At 41.4% G+C, this 12946-nt stretch overlaps 1 protein-coding gene across 5 annotated transcripts in view; it reads right to left on the reverse strand.

Annotated features, from left to right (window-relative positions):
• The window catches only part of slc30a9 (solute carrier family 30 member 9), a 120670-nt gene that overhangs the window by 50046 nt on the left and 57678 nt on the right, over positions 1 to 12946 (reverse strand). For all 5 annotated transcript variants that reach the window (XM_020520880.2, XM_048597327.1, XM_048597323.1 and 2 more), the window contains 2 exons: positions 8354 to 8421; positions 6775 to 6877 (listed from right to left, as the gene is read on the reverse strand). In XM_020520880.2, the coding sequence (XP_020376469.1) occupies positions 6775 to 6877; positions 8354 to 8421 (171 nt within the window). The remainder of the gene's footprint in view (positions 1 to 6774; positions 6878 to 8353; positions 8422 to 12946) is intronic.

A 12946-nucleotide genomic window follows, 5' to 3' on the forward strand; every position in this document is an offset into this window, starting at 1 on the left:
AACAGTACCATTCACAACACAGTACATACTGACACAGTCATACACAGCAAAAGATGGACAACATTCCAGCTGCAGCCCAAATCTGAAAATAACAGGCAATCGTCTCCAACAAGGGAGAATCTAATCATTTCCGTTTGATATTTAGTGGCATACAATTGTTGAATCCCCATAACAAATACCCTGGAGATTGACCAGAAGCAAACAATACAGCGATAACAAAAGCAGTTTTAAGGCTTAGAATTCTGCAGCTCAGAACTCACCCTCAACTTCCCAAAGCCCATTGACAATCTGAGATATTAAGATGGAGTGTGATGAAATACAGGATGAGTCTAGTTCAAACAGCACAAAAGGCTTGCAAAGAAATCCAGATCAAAGCTGAAAGCTTGACTGGCAGTCATCCACCATTTTAAACATTCCCTCCGTCCACATCAACACAGTGACAGTGTGCACCATGAGCAGGGTGTACTGCAGCAACTCAATAAGGCTCTGTCAAAAGCATCATCCAAATCAATGACATCCACCACTTAGGAGGTCAAGGACAGCCAGCTCATGAAAGCACCACTATCTGTAAACTCCACTCCAAACCACAGATGGCTATAACTTGGAACTTTCAGCAATTGTTCAGAGGTCATGAATCGGACCTACCTAGCCCACATCCTCCCCAGTATCTGCACAGGAGCCAACTCTGTTAACCGAACTATTGACAGGTTCCCTGGCCAAGACAAAGCCATAACTATACATGCTGTGCAGTTAAGATAGCAGAGCACTGGAGGAAATCAGAGTACTGTTTCTCCATCCAAAAATCAGACTGAACACCACACCTCCCAAAATAACCACGCCATCTCAGTTAAACATCCAGGTCAGTGTCTAAAACAAAGAGAGTAAGTTAGAATATACAATTCAATGACAAATAACACGCGGAGACAAAATTAGGGGAGAGAAGGAAATAAAGATTGGACTGAGAGAATGAGAAAAAAGATAAATTATTGTTGTAAATTTAAAAACATTCAGCGGAAATCTTAAGTATAGAGCTTCCAGATTTTTAAAAGTGATTCTAAGTTTGGTCTTTCTTTTCCAAAGTATATGGGTATCACCAACAAGGACAGTATTTGTTACCCATTCCTAGCTGCTCTTGAAATGAGTGGTTTGCCCAGACATTTCAGAGGGCAGTTAAGAGTCAAAAACATTGCTGTAGGTCTGAGGTCACAAATAGACCAGACCAGGTAAGAATGGAAGATTTCTTGACTTAAAAGACATTATTGAACCAGTCATTACCAGACATTATTGAACCCCATTTCTGAAGGGTCCAGACCCAAAACATCAGCTTTCCTGCTCCTCTGATGCTACTTGGCCTGCTGTGTTCATCCAGCCCTACACCTTGTTATCTCATTGAACCAGTCAGGTTTTTATGACAATGGGATAGTGGGGTATATTAGCCATTGGGCTATAATTTTTTTTATTGAAACATCACCATCAATCATAGTGAGATTCAAACACACGTCTAGTGACACTGCCACTATGACAGCACCTCTCCAACATCTTAGTGCCAAAGATGCCATTTTGTAATAATTAAATCATAACACAACCTTAAATTGCTGCTTGCACTTGAAAGGACAAGTTTCAGCTTTATTTTTAAAAGCTTAATGAATATATCTCAAAAGAATGCAAAAACCTGAACTTTCATAGCACATTTCATGGCCACCAAATGTCTCAAAATATAATCCAGCCAATAATGTGCTTTAAAGCGTAGTCACTGCTGCAACGCAGGAATGGAGAATTGGTGCAATTGCAAATATAACTATTAAAATGGCCATCAGCATCTGCATGTGCACAGACATACCCAATGACATCATAAACTGCAGACAGAAATTTCCCATGTCTGGATGCATCTGCACAGCTGATATTATTATGTTCTGCATGTAATGGTGCCCAGCTATGAGCAGGTGCAGATGGCTCATGTGCGGGGATGAAGTTTGGCAAAGGAATGGACCTTCTTTTTTTTAAACAAGACTGTGGGAGGGAAACAGAAGGCTGGTGGGAGGGTCGGGGGGAGGTGGAGGAGCTACAGGGAGTGTGCGAGAGAGAGTGCAAGAGAGTGACTACTGGGAAAGAGCAACTTAAGAATGAAGTTTGTCATACAGGGTATTCATTTTACATCTACAGCACTATCTTTAGACAGGTTACTGCTTCCTGCCTCCTATCACTTGAAAACAATGTTGGCTTTGTTTCTGCTATTTGCACCACCTTTACACAAGTGGTGACATTAAATAGGATAATCTGCCATAGACAAAGACCAAAGAAGAATGCTGAAAACAAGGCAGCCAATATGGCTACAGCAAACTTTCTTATACAGCCTTAGTGAGGCCGATTGAAGGGCTATATTAACTAAGGCACCCCCATAGATAAACTTCTTCTCACTGAAATCATACTTAGCAAAAAAAAATGACAACCGTGGTTGTTGGAGCTCAGCCATCTCAGTAAGACATCACGGCAAGAGTTCCTTAGAGTAGTGTCTTGGCCCAACCATCTTCAGCTGCTTCATCAATGACTACCTTCGACCATAAGGACTGAGTCGGGATGTTCACTGATGACTGAACAGTGTGCAGCACCATTTCACAACTGTCAGATATTGAAACATTCCATGGCCAAATGCAGCAAACTCAAACAGCATCCAGGTTTGAGCTCACAAGTGGCAAGTAACATTCGCACCACGTGTGCCAGGCAATGACCACCTTTAACAAAAAAAAATCTAACTATCATCCTTGACATTCAACAGCATTGTCATTGCTGAATCCACCATTGTCAATGTGCTGGGAATTACCACTGACTAGAAACTGAAGTAGGCTAATCATATAAATGCAGTGGCTACATGAGCAGGTCAGAAGCTAAGAATCCTGCAACGAGTTACTCACGTCCTGACTCCCAAAGCCTTTGTACCGTTTACAATACACAAGCCAGGGTGCGATGGAATACTTCCCAATTATCTGGCAAGTGCAGCTCCAACGACACTCGAAGATTGATGCCATTCAGGACAAAACAACCCATTTATCAACACCACATCCATTGACGTTCAGTCACTCCATTGCTAATGTTCAGCAGCAACAGTGCACTGCAGAAATTTGCCAAAGATCCTTAGACAGCACCTTGCAAATTCACAACCACTATCATCTTGAAGGGCAAGGGCCTATTTCCAAACAGTCATCCTTCTGTATACTGGCTTTCCAGGGCCCTGGGTTGGGCACCTTGTGTATTGAGCATTGACAACTACTGTTAACTATTAGTAGGCCTGTGCCTGCATGGGAGGGAGCACAGCTAAAGGTGGATTAACCACCCAAAATGCACTCCAGCTGTCCAAACCAATGGCCACAGGGACCTGGTGCTTGAACCAGGATAATTGGGCGTTGAGTACAAGCACTTTGCTCTGGAGCAGATCACCCATGCACTGATTTGTTTGTGAGCAAGCTGTGGCTACCGAGAGAGATGATAGTGGCTATTCTTGGGCTATTACAATGAACACCATATTAAACTGCAATTTTAAATGATCAACATAAATTTTGCTTTCGGTTTCGACTCAAGAACAACTGAGAATTTGATTCAAAGTGGTTATTACCTAACACGTTCAAGAACTATTGTTCCTAACCTGTACTGCCTCTTATCCACGTTGATAAGGTGGGTCTATATGCATTATACTATGAACAATTTCTTCACGTCATATTTGCAAGTACAAATAGCTATCACTTTAGAATTTTAAAAGTCAAGCTAACAGTTTTGACAGCACAAACACTGCTTAGCCATACCTCAACCCACCAGGCCAAATGAAAAAACTGCAAGATTCCAGTTACAAATGGAACATCTAATCTGCACCTAATCGTTATTTAAGGCCTTGTGTAATTAAAGTTTCCATAGATCATGATAATGACTACCTCAAAACGCTTCAAGGTAAACATTTCAAGAAATTGAAGACTGTCAGAAATATTAGCAGCTTTACTAAAGTAATAAAGTTTCCTCTGCTTTGAGCAAACATTTATTGTGTCTGGCAAATTCCTAACTTTTTAGCTTCTAACCAAAATGACCAGTGGTACGCTAACTAAAATATCAAAGAAGAATAAGCCCCATTACATAACGAACATACAGTGAAGTCATCCATTTTGATATGTCATCACATTACCTAAAGGGTACAAATTCTAACGGTTGCACCAAGAGCAGAGGGACCCAAGTATATATGCACATAAATTATTGCAAGAGGCAGGACAGGGTTAAAAGCATCCGCGGCTTTAACAACAGGAGAACAGAACATAAAAGCAAGGAAGTTGGACAGAAATGATGTTCAAAGATGTGGGGGGAAAAAGACAGGAGATTCACAAAAGGTAACAACTTGTGCAAGCATGATGGGCTGCATGGTCTCCTTCACTACAAAAATTCTGTAAAATTAATGTTAAACTCTGATAGAACTGTGGTTTGACCTCATCTGGTACACAATTCGTGAGACAAGACTGAAGTTGGGGACTGTTTTCCTCAGAAAGACGGTTGATTGAGGTATGCAAAATCATGAGGATTCTGGACAGAATATACGGGGAGAAACTGTTTCCATTAGAGGAAGGACTGAGAAATAGGGGCACAAATTTAATGGGTAAAAGAAGCAGTGGTGATAGAAGGAAAAACATTTTTGTGGTGGAGTGGTTAGGATCTGAAAGCATGGAGACAGGATCGAGCAAGGCACTCGAGAGAACTAGGCTGTTATCTATAAAGGAAAAATGATCAGAGCTACAAGGAGAAGGGTGGAGGTAAATTACAGAAGGGCTAGGACAGACACAATGGACAAAATGGCTTCCTTCGATCCTGTTAAAATTTTAACAATCATAACTGCAACAATCTTTACAATCACACCCATGACAATGCTGCAGTTTTTGTCTATTGAAGGTGAGTGGAATTTGTTGTTTCCGAACTTAAAATTGGAAATCCAATTCAAATGATCACCTGCAAGCAATGCCTACTTATAATTAAACTTTAAGCAGACAAAGATGAATTTTATGGTGCATGGCATCAGTCAAGACATTTTCTTGCTGTCAGCATTTCAAAAAACATTGTGTCACAACTCTAACCAGATGACAATGAGGCTTCTGGGCCTTTCAGAAATGACTGAAAAGCTAAATTACAGTCAGTGAATTAGAGTGAAATCATATTCAGGAACAGGGAAACAAAGACTGGACTGAGAAAAAGGAGACACCAATTTTTCTCTTCCATAAATTTTACATTCCTTAAATCTTCAATTTATTGCAGGGAGGAATGAAACTACTAATCTTAACTTGTTCCTTTTTTGGCACACAGGCACGAGGCTAGTGGGCATGTGATGTGCAAATTCTCAAACGACAGACAGGTCAGGATGTGATGCCATTTACATGAAGCAAATGATGGGACAGCAAAAATTCACAGAAAGATCTGCATACGTGGCAATCTCAACGCATCTATCAATTCAATGGCTTTCTTAGCACATAACAGCATGCATCATCATATTTTTCCTGCAAAATTCAGACAACTAAAGTGGAGTCAAATACAATTATGCCAATTGAGTATTGCTATTATAAACATCCAGATTTCTCAATAATATTTAATACATTTTCCCTATGGAGAACTTTCATGCATAATCATAAATCAAAAGGAGGTCTGTGACTAGTGGTGTGTCACGGGGTTGGTGATGGGACCTTTGTTATTTGTTATTTACATAAATGATCTGGATGTGAATGTACAAGGCACAATTAGTGAGATTGCAGATGATACAAAATTAGGAGATATCGTTGATAGCAAGGAAGATGATCAAAAATTAGAGGGATCTTGATCAGATGGGGAAGTGGGCTGAGGATTGGCAAATGCAATTCAATACAGATAACTGTGACGTGTTGCACTTTGGAAAGTCAAACCAAGGTAGGACTTTATACAGTAAATGGTAAGGTCCTGAGGAGCGTTGAGGAACAGAGGGACCTAGGAGTACAAGTACAAAGTTCATTGAAAGCGACGTCACAGGTAGATAGGGTGGTGAAGAGGGCATTTAGCATGCTGGCCTTCATCAGTCGAGGCACTGAGTATTGGAGGTAGGATGTTATGTTACAGTTGTATAAGTCGTTGGTGAGGCTGCACTTGGAGTATTGTGTACAGTTTTGGTCACCTTGTTATAGGAAAGACATAGTTAAACTGGAAAGTTTGCAAAGATGATTTACGAGGATGTTGCCAGGACTAGTAGACCTGAGTTATAGGAAGAGGTTAGTCAGGATAGGACTTTATTCCTTGAAACGTAGGAGAATAAGCGGTGACCTTACTGAGGCATATAAAATCATGAAAGGCAGATACGATGAATGCATATAGCTTTTTTTCTTCAGGGATGGGGAATTGAAAACTAGGATGGCATAGGTTTAAGGTGAGGGGGGATAAATTTAGGAAGGACCTGAGGGGCAACTTCTTCACGCAGAGACGGATGCAGATATGGAATGGGCTGCCAGAGAAAGTGGTTGAGGCAGGTACAATTGCAACATTAAAAAAACATCTGGATAGGTAAGTGGATGGGAAGGTTTACTTTAAATCCATGAGGGGGGCTAAATGCCGGCAACTGGAACCAGCTGAGTGGGCACCGTGGTCAGCATGGATCAGCTTGGGCCAAAGGGCCTATTTGCATGCTGTATTACTGACTTTATGACTCTAAAAATAAATGATAATTAAAAGAGTTTTAGTTAATCCTACAACAAATGCAATCATCCAAGCAAAAATGTGTAACTTCCTTACTTGATTACAGGTGTCAGCCAGTGAATGTATAGCTTCTGAGAACATCGATGCGGACCCTGTATAAATCCAGGCAAGCAGTTTGAAGATAAAATTCAGCCCATTGCTAGAGGGTGGGGTTAACAAAAATAACAGACAGAAATGTGGGATTTTTTAAATTTGACAGAGCATTTAATTTTATTTTAAAGAAGCGTGCTTTAAACTTAAAGAAAAGCAAGAAATTTCACTTTGAAGACAAACCAAAGTGCAAAATAAATTGGAAAGAGAACATCAGCTTCCAATTTGGTTCAGAATCAAATGTCATAGTAGCTATTTTCTCAAAAGACAACCACCATAGTTTTTGGGAAAAACAAAATTGTAGCATTTCCTCTTCAATCCTCTGGTTTGTATTCCAAACACTGACTTTTGGGAGATTGCACAATGCATAGGGTCCACAGTTAGTGTTGGGACCACAACTATTCCAGTTATACATTAACAAACTTGGAGGAGGACCTAAGGGCATTGTTGCTAAGTTTGCAGATGGTACAAGATAGATGGAGGGGCAGGTAGTGTTCTGCAAGTGGGGAGACTGAAGGAGGACTTGGACATGCCAGGTGAGCAGGCAAAGAAGTAGCAGATGAATACAATGTCACAAAATCAAGTGTTAGGTTATACATTTTGGTCAGAATAATAGAGGTGCGGCCTATTTTCTAAATGGGGAAAGGCTTTGGAAACCTGAGCGTAATGAGACTCGAGAGCCCTGGCTTAGGATTCTCTGAAGGTTAACATGCAGGTTCAGTTGGCGATTAGGGAGGCAAATGCAATGTTGTCATTCATTTCAAGAGGGTTAGAACACATGAGCAGAGATGTACTGCTAGGGCTGTCAAAGGTTCTGCTCAGACCACATATGGAATATTATGAGCAGTTTGGGACCCTGTATCTAAGGAAAGATGCGCTGGCACTGGAGAGGGTCCAGACGAGGTTTACCAGAATGATCCTGGGGATGAAAGGCTTGTCATACGAGGAGCAATTGAAGACTCTGAGTTTGTACACAACGGAGTTTAGAAGGACAAGAGGAGAAATCTGACTGAAACTTAAAGGATACTGAGAAAGCCTGGATAGAGTGGACATGGAGAAGATTTTTCCACTAGTAGGAGAGACAAGGACCTGGGGGCACGGTCTCAGTGTGAAGGGATGACCCTTTAGAATTGCGTTGAGGAGGAATTTCTTTGGCCAGAGGGTGGTTTCTCTGTGGAACCCATGATCACAGAAGGCTATGGAGGCCAAGTCATTGAGCGTATTTAAGTCAGAAATAGGTTCTTGATTAGTAAGGGGATCAAGGGTTGAGGAGAAAGCAGCAGAATGGGCTTAAGAAACATAATCAGCCATGATCTAATGGTGCAGCATTTCAATGGGCTAAACGACCTAATTCTGCTCCTATATCTTGCGGTTTTATGGCATTCCATGATACGGGGAGAGAGACAGAAGGTGTAGAGGATACACAATTAGCATCATCTTGTTTTTCTTAAATGCAGATTTTTTATCCAATCTCAGTTAAAGACAAAACAAACAAACAAACGTTAAATGCAAAATAAGGCCTTACATGCAGATTGCAACCATCACAACTTTTCCTGGTCCCTGTAAAAACTTCGTTGACTTAGTTGAGCGAGGCTAAAAGGAACAATCAAAAACAATTAAGTTAAAAGTAAAACCTGTTAACTTGTGAAGATTACTTTTGCATAATTCTTTACTTGACAAAAATGTTGCACTTCACTTTTGACTTTTTTGATCAATGAAACGATAAAGCCAGTAATTCTCTTCAAAACGTGTGACTTTTTTCTTTGATAAGGTGTAGAGCTGGATGTACGTTCCAACACCTAACTTTCCTTTCAAACATACAAAAGGAGGAGCTTAAGTTGGATTGTCTTGAAAATTTGCTGGTGCAAGGCATCAATAACTAATCGATCTGGAGCTGGATTTTCCCATTAAAAGTTAAAGAATGATGGCGTAGAACGCAACAGCATAATTTCTATCATAGCCCTGAGCGAGTTATGTCATGCAATCATGTGGTTCTCAGCTCATTATACACGCAAGTCAGGTGCTGGTTTCATTACTTGGCATGTGGTGTAGCAAGCAAGAGGAATGTGTAACCACTGTCAGAACCCTTCAATGTTCTGGCCATATTTAAAGCCTAACTGGACACCACCTTAGATGATGCAAGCCAAGAAATACTCCCACACTGTGGTGCTCGCCTGTGAAGTCACAACAGATGAAAACTTACCTCACTCCACGAGTCCACGGAGGAGGATTTCAAGGAACTGGTGGACAGTTGATTGAATACAACAAGAGGCCATCCTACCAGATCTAGCCAGCTTAGGCAGTGATAGTCAGAAGGAATGATCAGTGTCACAAAGTGATCTCCTACTCTCTAAGCAGCGCCATCTTCTTTCTGCTATCTCGTCTGCTCAGGGTCATTACCAAGTCTGACACTGCGTCTCACCAAGGGTGATGGATTATAACCGTCAGCCTCACATGCATCATGTCCACTCCAGCATTCACATTCACTACCACTACTGAAACCTCGCTGCCCTCTATGCTTTGTACCCACTCACTGGGGCACCTAATCATCTGGTGTACACAAGCAGCGTCATGAACTACACTCTCATACACTTCCTTCATATTCAAACATTCTGTCCTTCATTGCTGGAAAAATAATGGTCCACAACTAAGCTGAGGGATCCAAAACAGGTAGAGAGGGGTGGAGGACATCAGGCTCTTTGCTCCCTATGTGAACAGAGCAGATGCAAACTCATTCTTGTTCTGCACAAGCTTTTATCCATATTTTCCAAGTAATTCCTGCTTCTCTTTGAGTTGTACTCCGAGCACGTTCACAACTAAAAAAGGTCACAGCCTGAACCCTTCAGTGATAGCTCCACCTCAGAGGTGGATGCATGTGAACCCTCATAGGTTAAGGTGGCAAAATGTTCACATATACTCTCTACCAGCACAAGGACTTTCACCTTGGTGGGTTTTCTTTCTAGAGAGGTGGGTAGTTCTTGATCACAGTTGACTGTTGCTTTGATAAAGCAAGGTTTTGCACACTTGGCATACAAACGAGAAATAAGAGATGAACACTTGGCCTTTCGAAGTCTCCTCCGACGTTCAATTAGACTGAATTGATTTTAAACTCAACTCTACATTCCTGCATATCCTGATAATCTTTTGAAATTGGTAATCAAGAATCTATATACCTCTGCCTTTAAAAATATTCAAAGATTCAGCATCCACTGCCGCTTGAGGAAAGGAATTCCAAAGACCCTCAAACTTTGAGCTTTTGGAGGAAGTGATAAAGATAATTGATGAGGGCAAGGCAGCACATGTTGTCAATATGGACTTTAGTAAGGCTTCTGACAAGGTCCCTCAAGGCAGGTAGATACAAAAGGTGACATCAAACGGGATGTGTGGTGAGCTGGTAAGGTGGATACAGAACTGGCTTAGTCATAGAAGACAGTAGTGGTGGAAACAAAAACAAAGTTGCTGGAAAAGCTCAGCAGGTCTGGCAGCATCTGTGAAGGAAATAACAGAGTTAATGGACTCGATATCCAGTTTATGATTTTAGGGTCTAAACTCTCCCATGTCCCGTGCCCCCCCAACCCCACACATCAGGCCTTGTAACCATATAGCCTGCCATTACACACCACCTGTTGTTAGGCAATAATAGTCCCCATTAACAACCATTCGCCCTTCCAGCCTGATCGTTATCAATTCTTCATCTGTCCAACTGCTCTTCTTTCTCTTTAGGCTCTATCCTATCGTTTACTCCCTACCCCATCCCACTCCCCTTTTTTCTGCATATAAACTGACGTTTTCCCAGCCACCATCAGTTCTGAGGAAGGGTCACCGGACCCGGAACGTTAACTCTGATTTTTCCTTCACATATGCTGCCAGACCTGCTGAGCTTTTCCAGCAACTTTGTTTTTGTTCCTGATTTACAGCATCCACAGTCCTTTCAGTTTTTATTTAGTAGCGGTGGAAAGGTGTTTTTCTGACAGGAGATCTATGACCTGTGGTGTTCCGCAGGTATCAGTGCTGGGACCCCTGTTGTTTATAATATGGAGGAGAAGGTAGGTTAGCTGATTAATAAGATTAGTGAGGAAGATTGAGAGAGGATATAGCAGAGAAATGGCAGATGGGGCTTAATCCGGACAGATGCTAGGTGATGCATTTTGGGAGATCGAATACAAAAGGGAAAGAAACGGTAAATGGCGGAACCCTTAGTCATATGAACATAGAGGGATTTAGACATATAGGTCCAGAGTTTCCTGAAAGTGGCAATACAAGCGGATAAGTTGTTCAAAAAGCCATATAGCATGCTTGCCATCATCGGTCAGGGCATGGAGTATAAAAATTGGCAAGTCAGGTTGCAATAATATAGAACTTTAGTTAGACCACAATAGGAATGTTACGTATTAATCACCACACTACCAGAAGGACATGGAGGCTTTGGGGAAGTTACAAAAACAGTTTATCAGGATGTTGTCTGGTTTGGAAGGTATTAGCTATGAGGAGAGATTGGGTAAACTTGATTTGTTTTCACTTGAATGCTGAAGGATAACGGGTGACTTGGCAAGTTTACAAAATTGACAGGCATGGATAGTCAGTCTTTTTCCCAGATTATGAATGTCAATTACTAGGGGACATAGGTTTAATGTTTAAGTTTAATTTAAAGATGAAGTTTAAATGAGATATGAGAGGCTTTTTTTTTTAAAACAGAGAGGGTGGTAAGTGCTTGGAATGCACTGCCACAGGAGATGGTTGAGGCAGATACAAAAGCAACATTTAAGAAGCATCTTGATAGATATACGAATAGGCAGGGAATAAAAGGATACAGACTGCGTAGAGACAAAAGGTATTTAGTTCAGATAGGCATCATGCACTGGTGCAGTCTTAATGGGCCAAAGGGCCGGTTTCTGTGGTGTACTGTTTGTTCTTTGTCTCATGACCCTCAGGGCAAGAATGTTTCTTCATCTGTTTTAAATGGGCAATTCCTTATTCTTTAAAAAGCATGGATCTTAGTTCTTGATTCATCTACAAGAGGAAAAATCTTTTCAATAATCACCTGGTCAAGTCCTCTCAAGATCTTATGTTTCAATTACGTTACCTCGGACTCTGTCTAGCCTTTCCTCATAAGACAATCCATTCATTCCAGGTATTAGCCCAAAAACCTTCTCTGAACTGTTTCCATTAACATTCTTCCATAAGTACAGCAACCAGTACTGTACACAGAACTCCAGATGCAGTCTTACTGATGCCTGTATATCTGAATCCTAAACGCCCTACTCTTACATTCAATTACCCTCACAATAAAACATAACATTTGAGCGTTTTGCTGATTACTTGCTGTACCTGCATACCAGCCTTCAATGACTCCTGCACGAGGACCCCCAAATTGCCAGGTACCTATTCTGTTTCACCAGCCAGATTTTCTCAGCACAGAGTTTATCAATTGTGGAAACGAAGATTGGAACTGCAATGTTAATGCATTGAGTTGGGCTACAGAGATGCAAAGGCATGAAATAGGTTTCACGACAGCAAGACTCCAAACGCAAGGCACGAGGACTTATTTGGGAGATATTTTAGCAAGTTGAGAATCTGATTTTTGAACTCTCGTACAATTAAATCACTGTTCTTGCTACCTCATACAGGAGAAACTCCAGCCCACACAAGCAGATTTAAAAGTTCTACCAGCTCAATTTTATAACCAATTAATTTGTTTCCACAACGATACGATTACTTTTTTCTAATTTATTCATTTTGAGAGATGTGGGTGTTGCTGGCTGGCCAGCATCTACTGCCCAACCACAGTTGCCCTTGAGAAGTAGGGGTGAGCTGCCTTCTTGAACTGCAGCAGTCCACCTCCTGTGGATTAACCCACAATGCCATTAGGGAGGGAATTCCAGGATTTTGAGCTAGCAACAGTGAAGGAACGGCGATGTATTTCCAAGTCAGGATGGTAGTGCCTTAGAGAGGAACTTGAAAGTGGAGGTGTTCCATCATATCCGCTGCCCTTGACCTTCCAGATGGAAGTGGGTTTGGAAGGTGCTGTCTGAGGACCTTTGGTAAATTTCTGCAATACGTCTTGTAGATAGTACACATTGCTGCTACTGAGTGTCGGTGGTGGAGGGAGCGGAGGCTT

This window comes from Rhincodon typus, chromosome 1, assembly GCF_021869965.1.
Source record: "Rhincodon typus isolate 14 chromosome 1, sRhiTyp1.1, whole genome shotgun sequence".
NCBI classification, from domain to species: Eukaryota; Metazoa; Chordata; class Chondrichthyes; order Orectolobiformes; family Rhincodontidae; genus Rhincodon; species Rhincodon typus.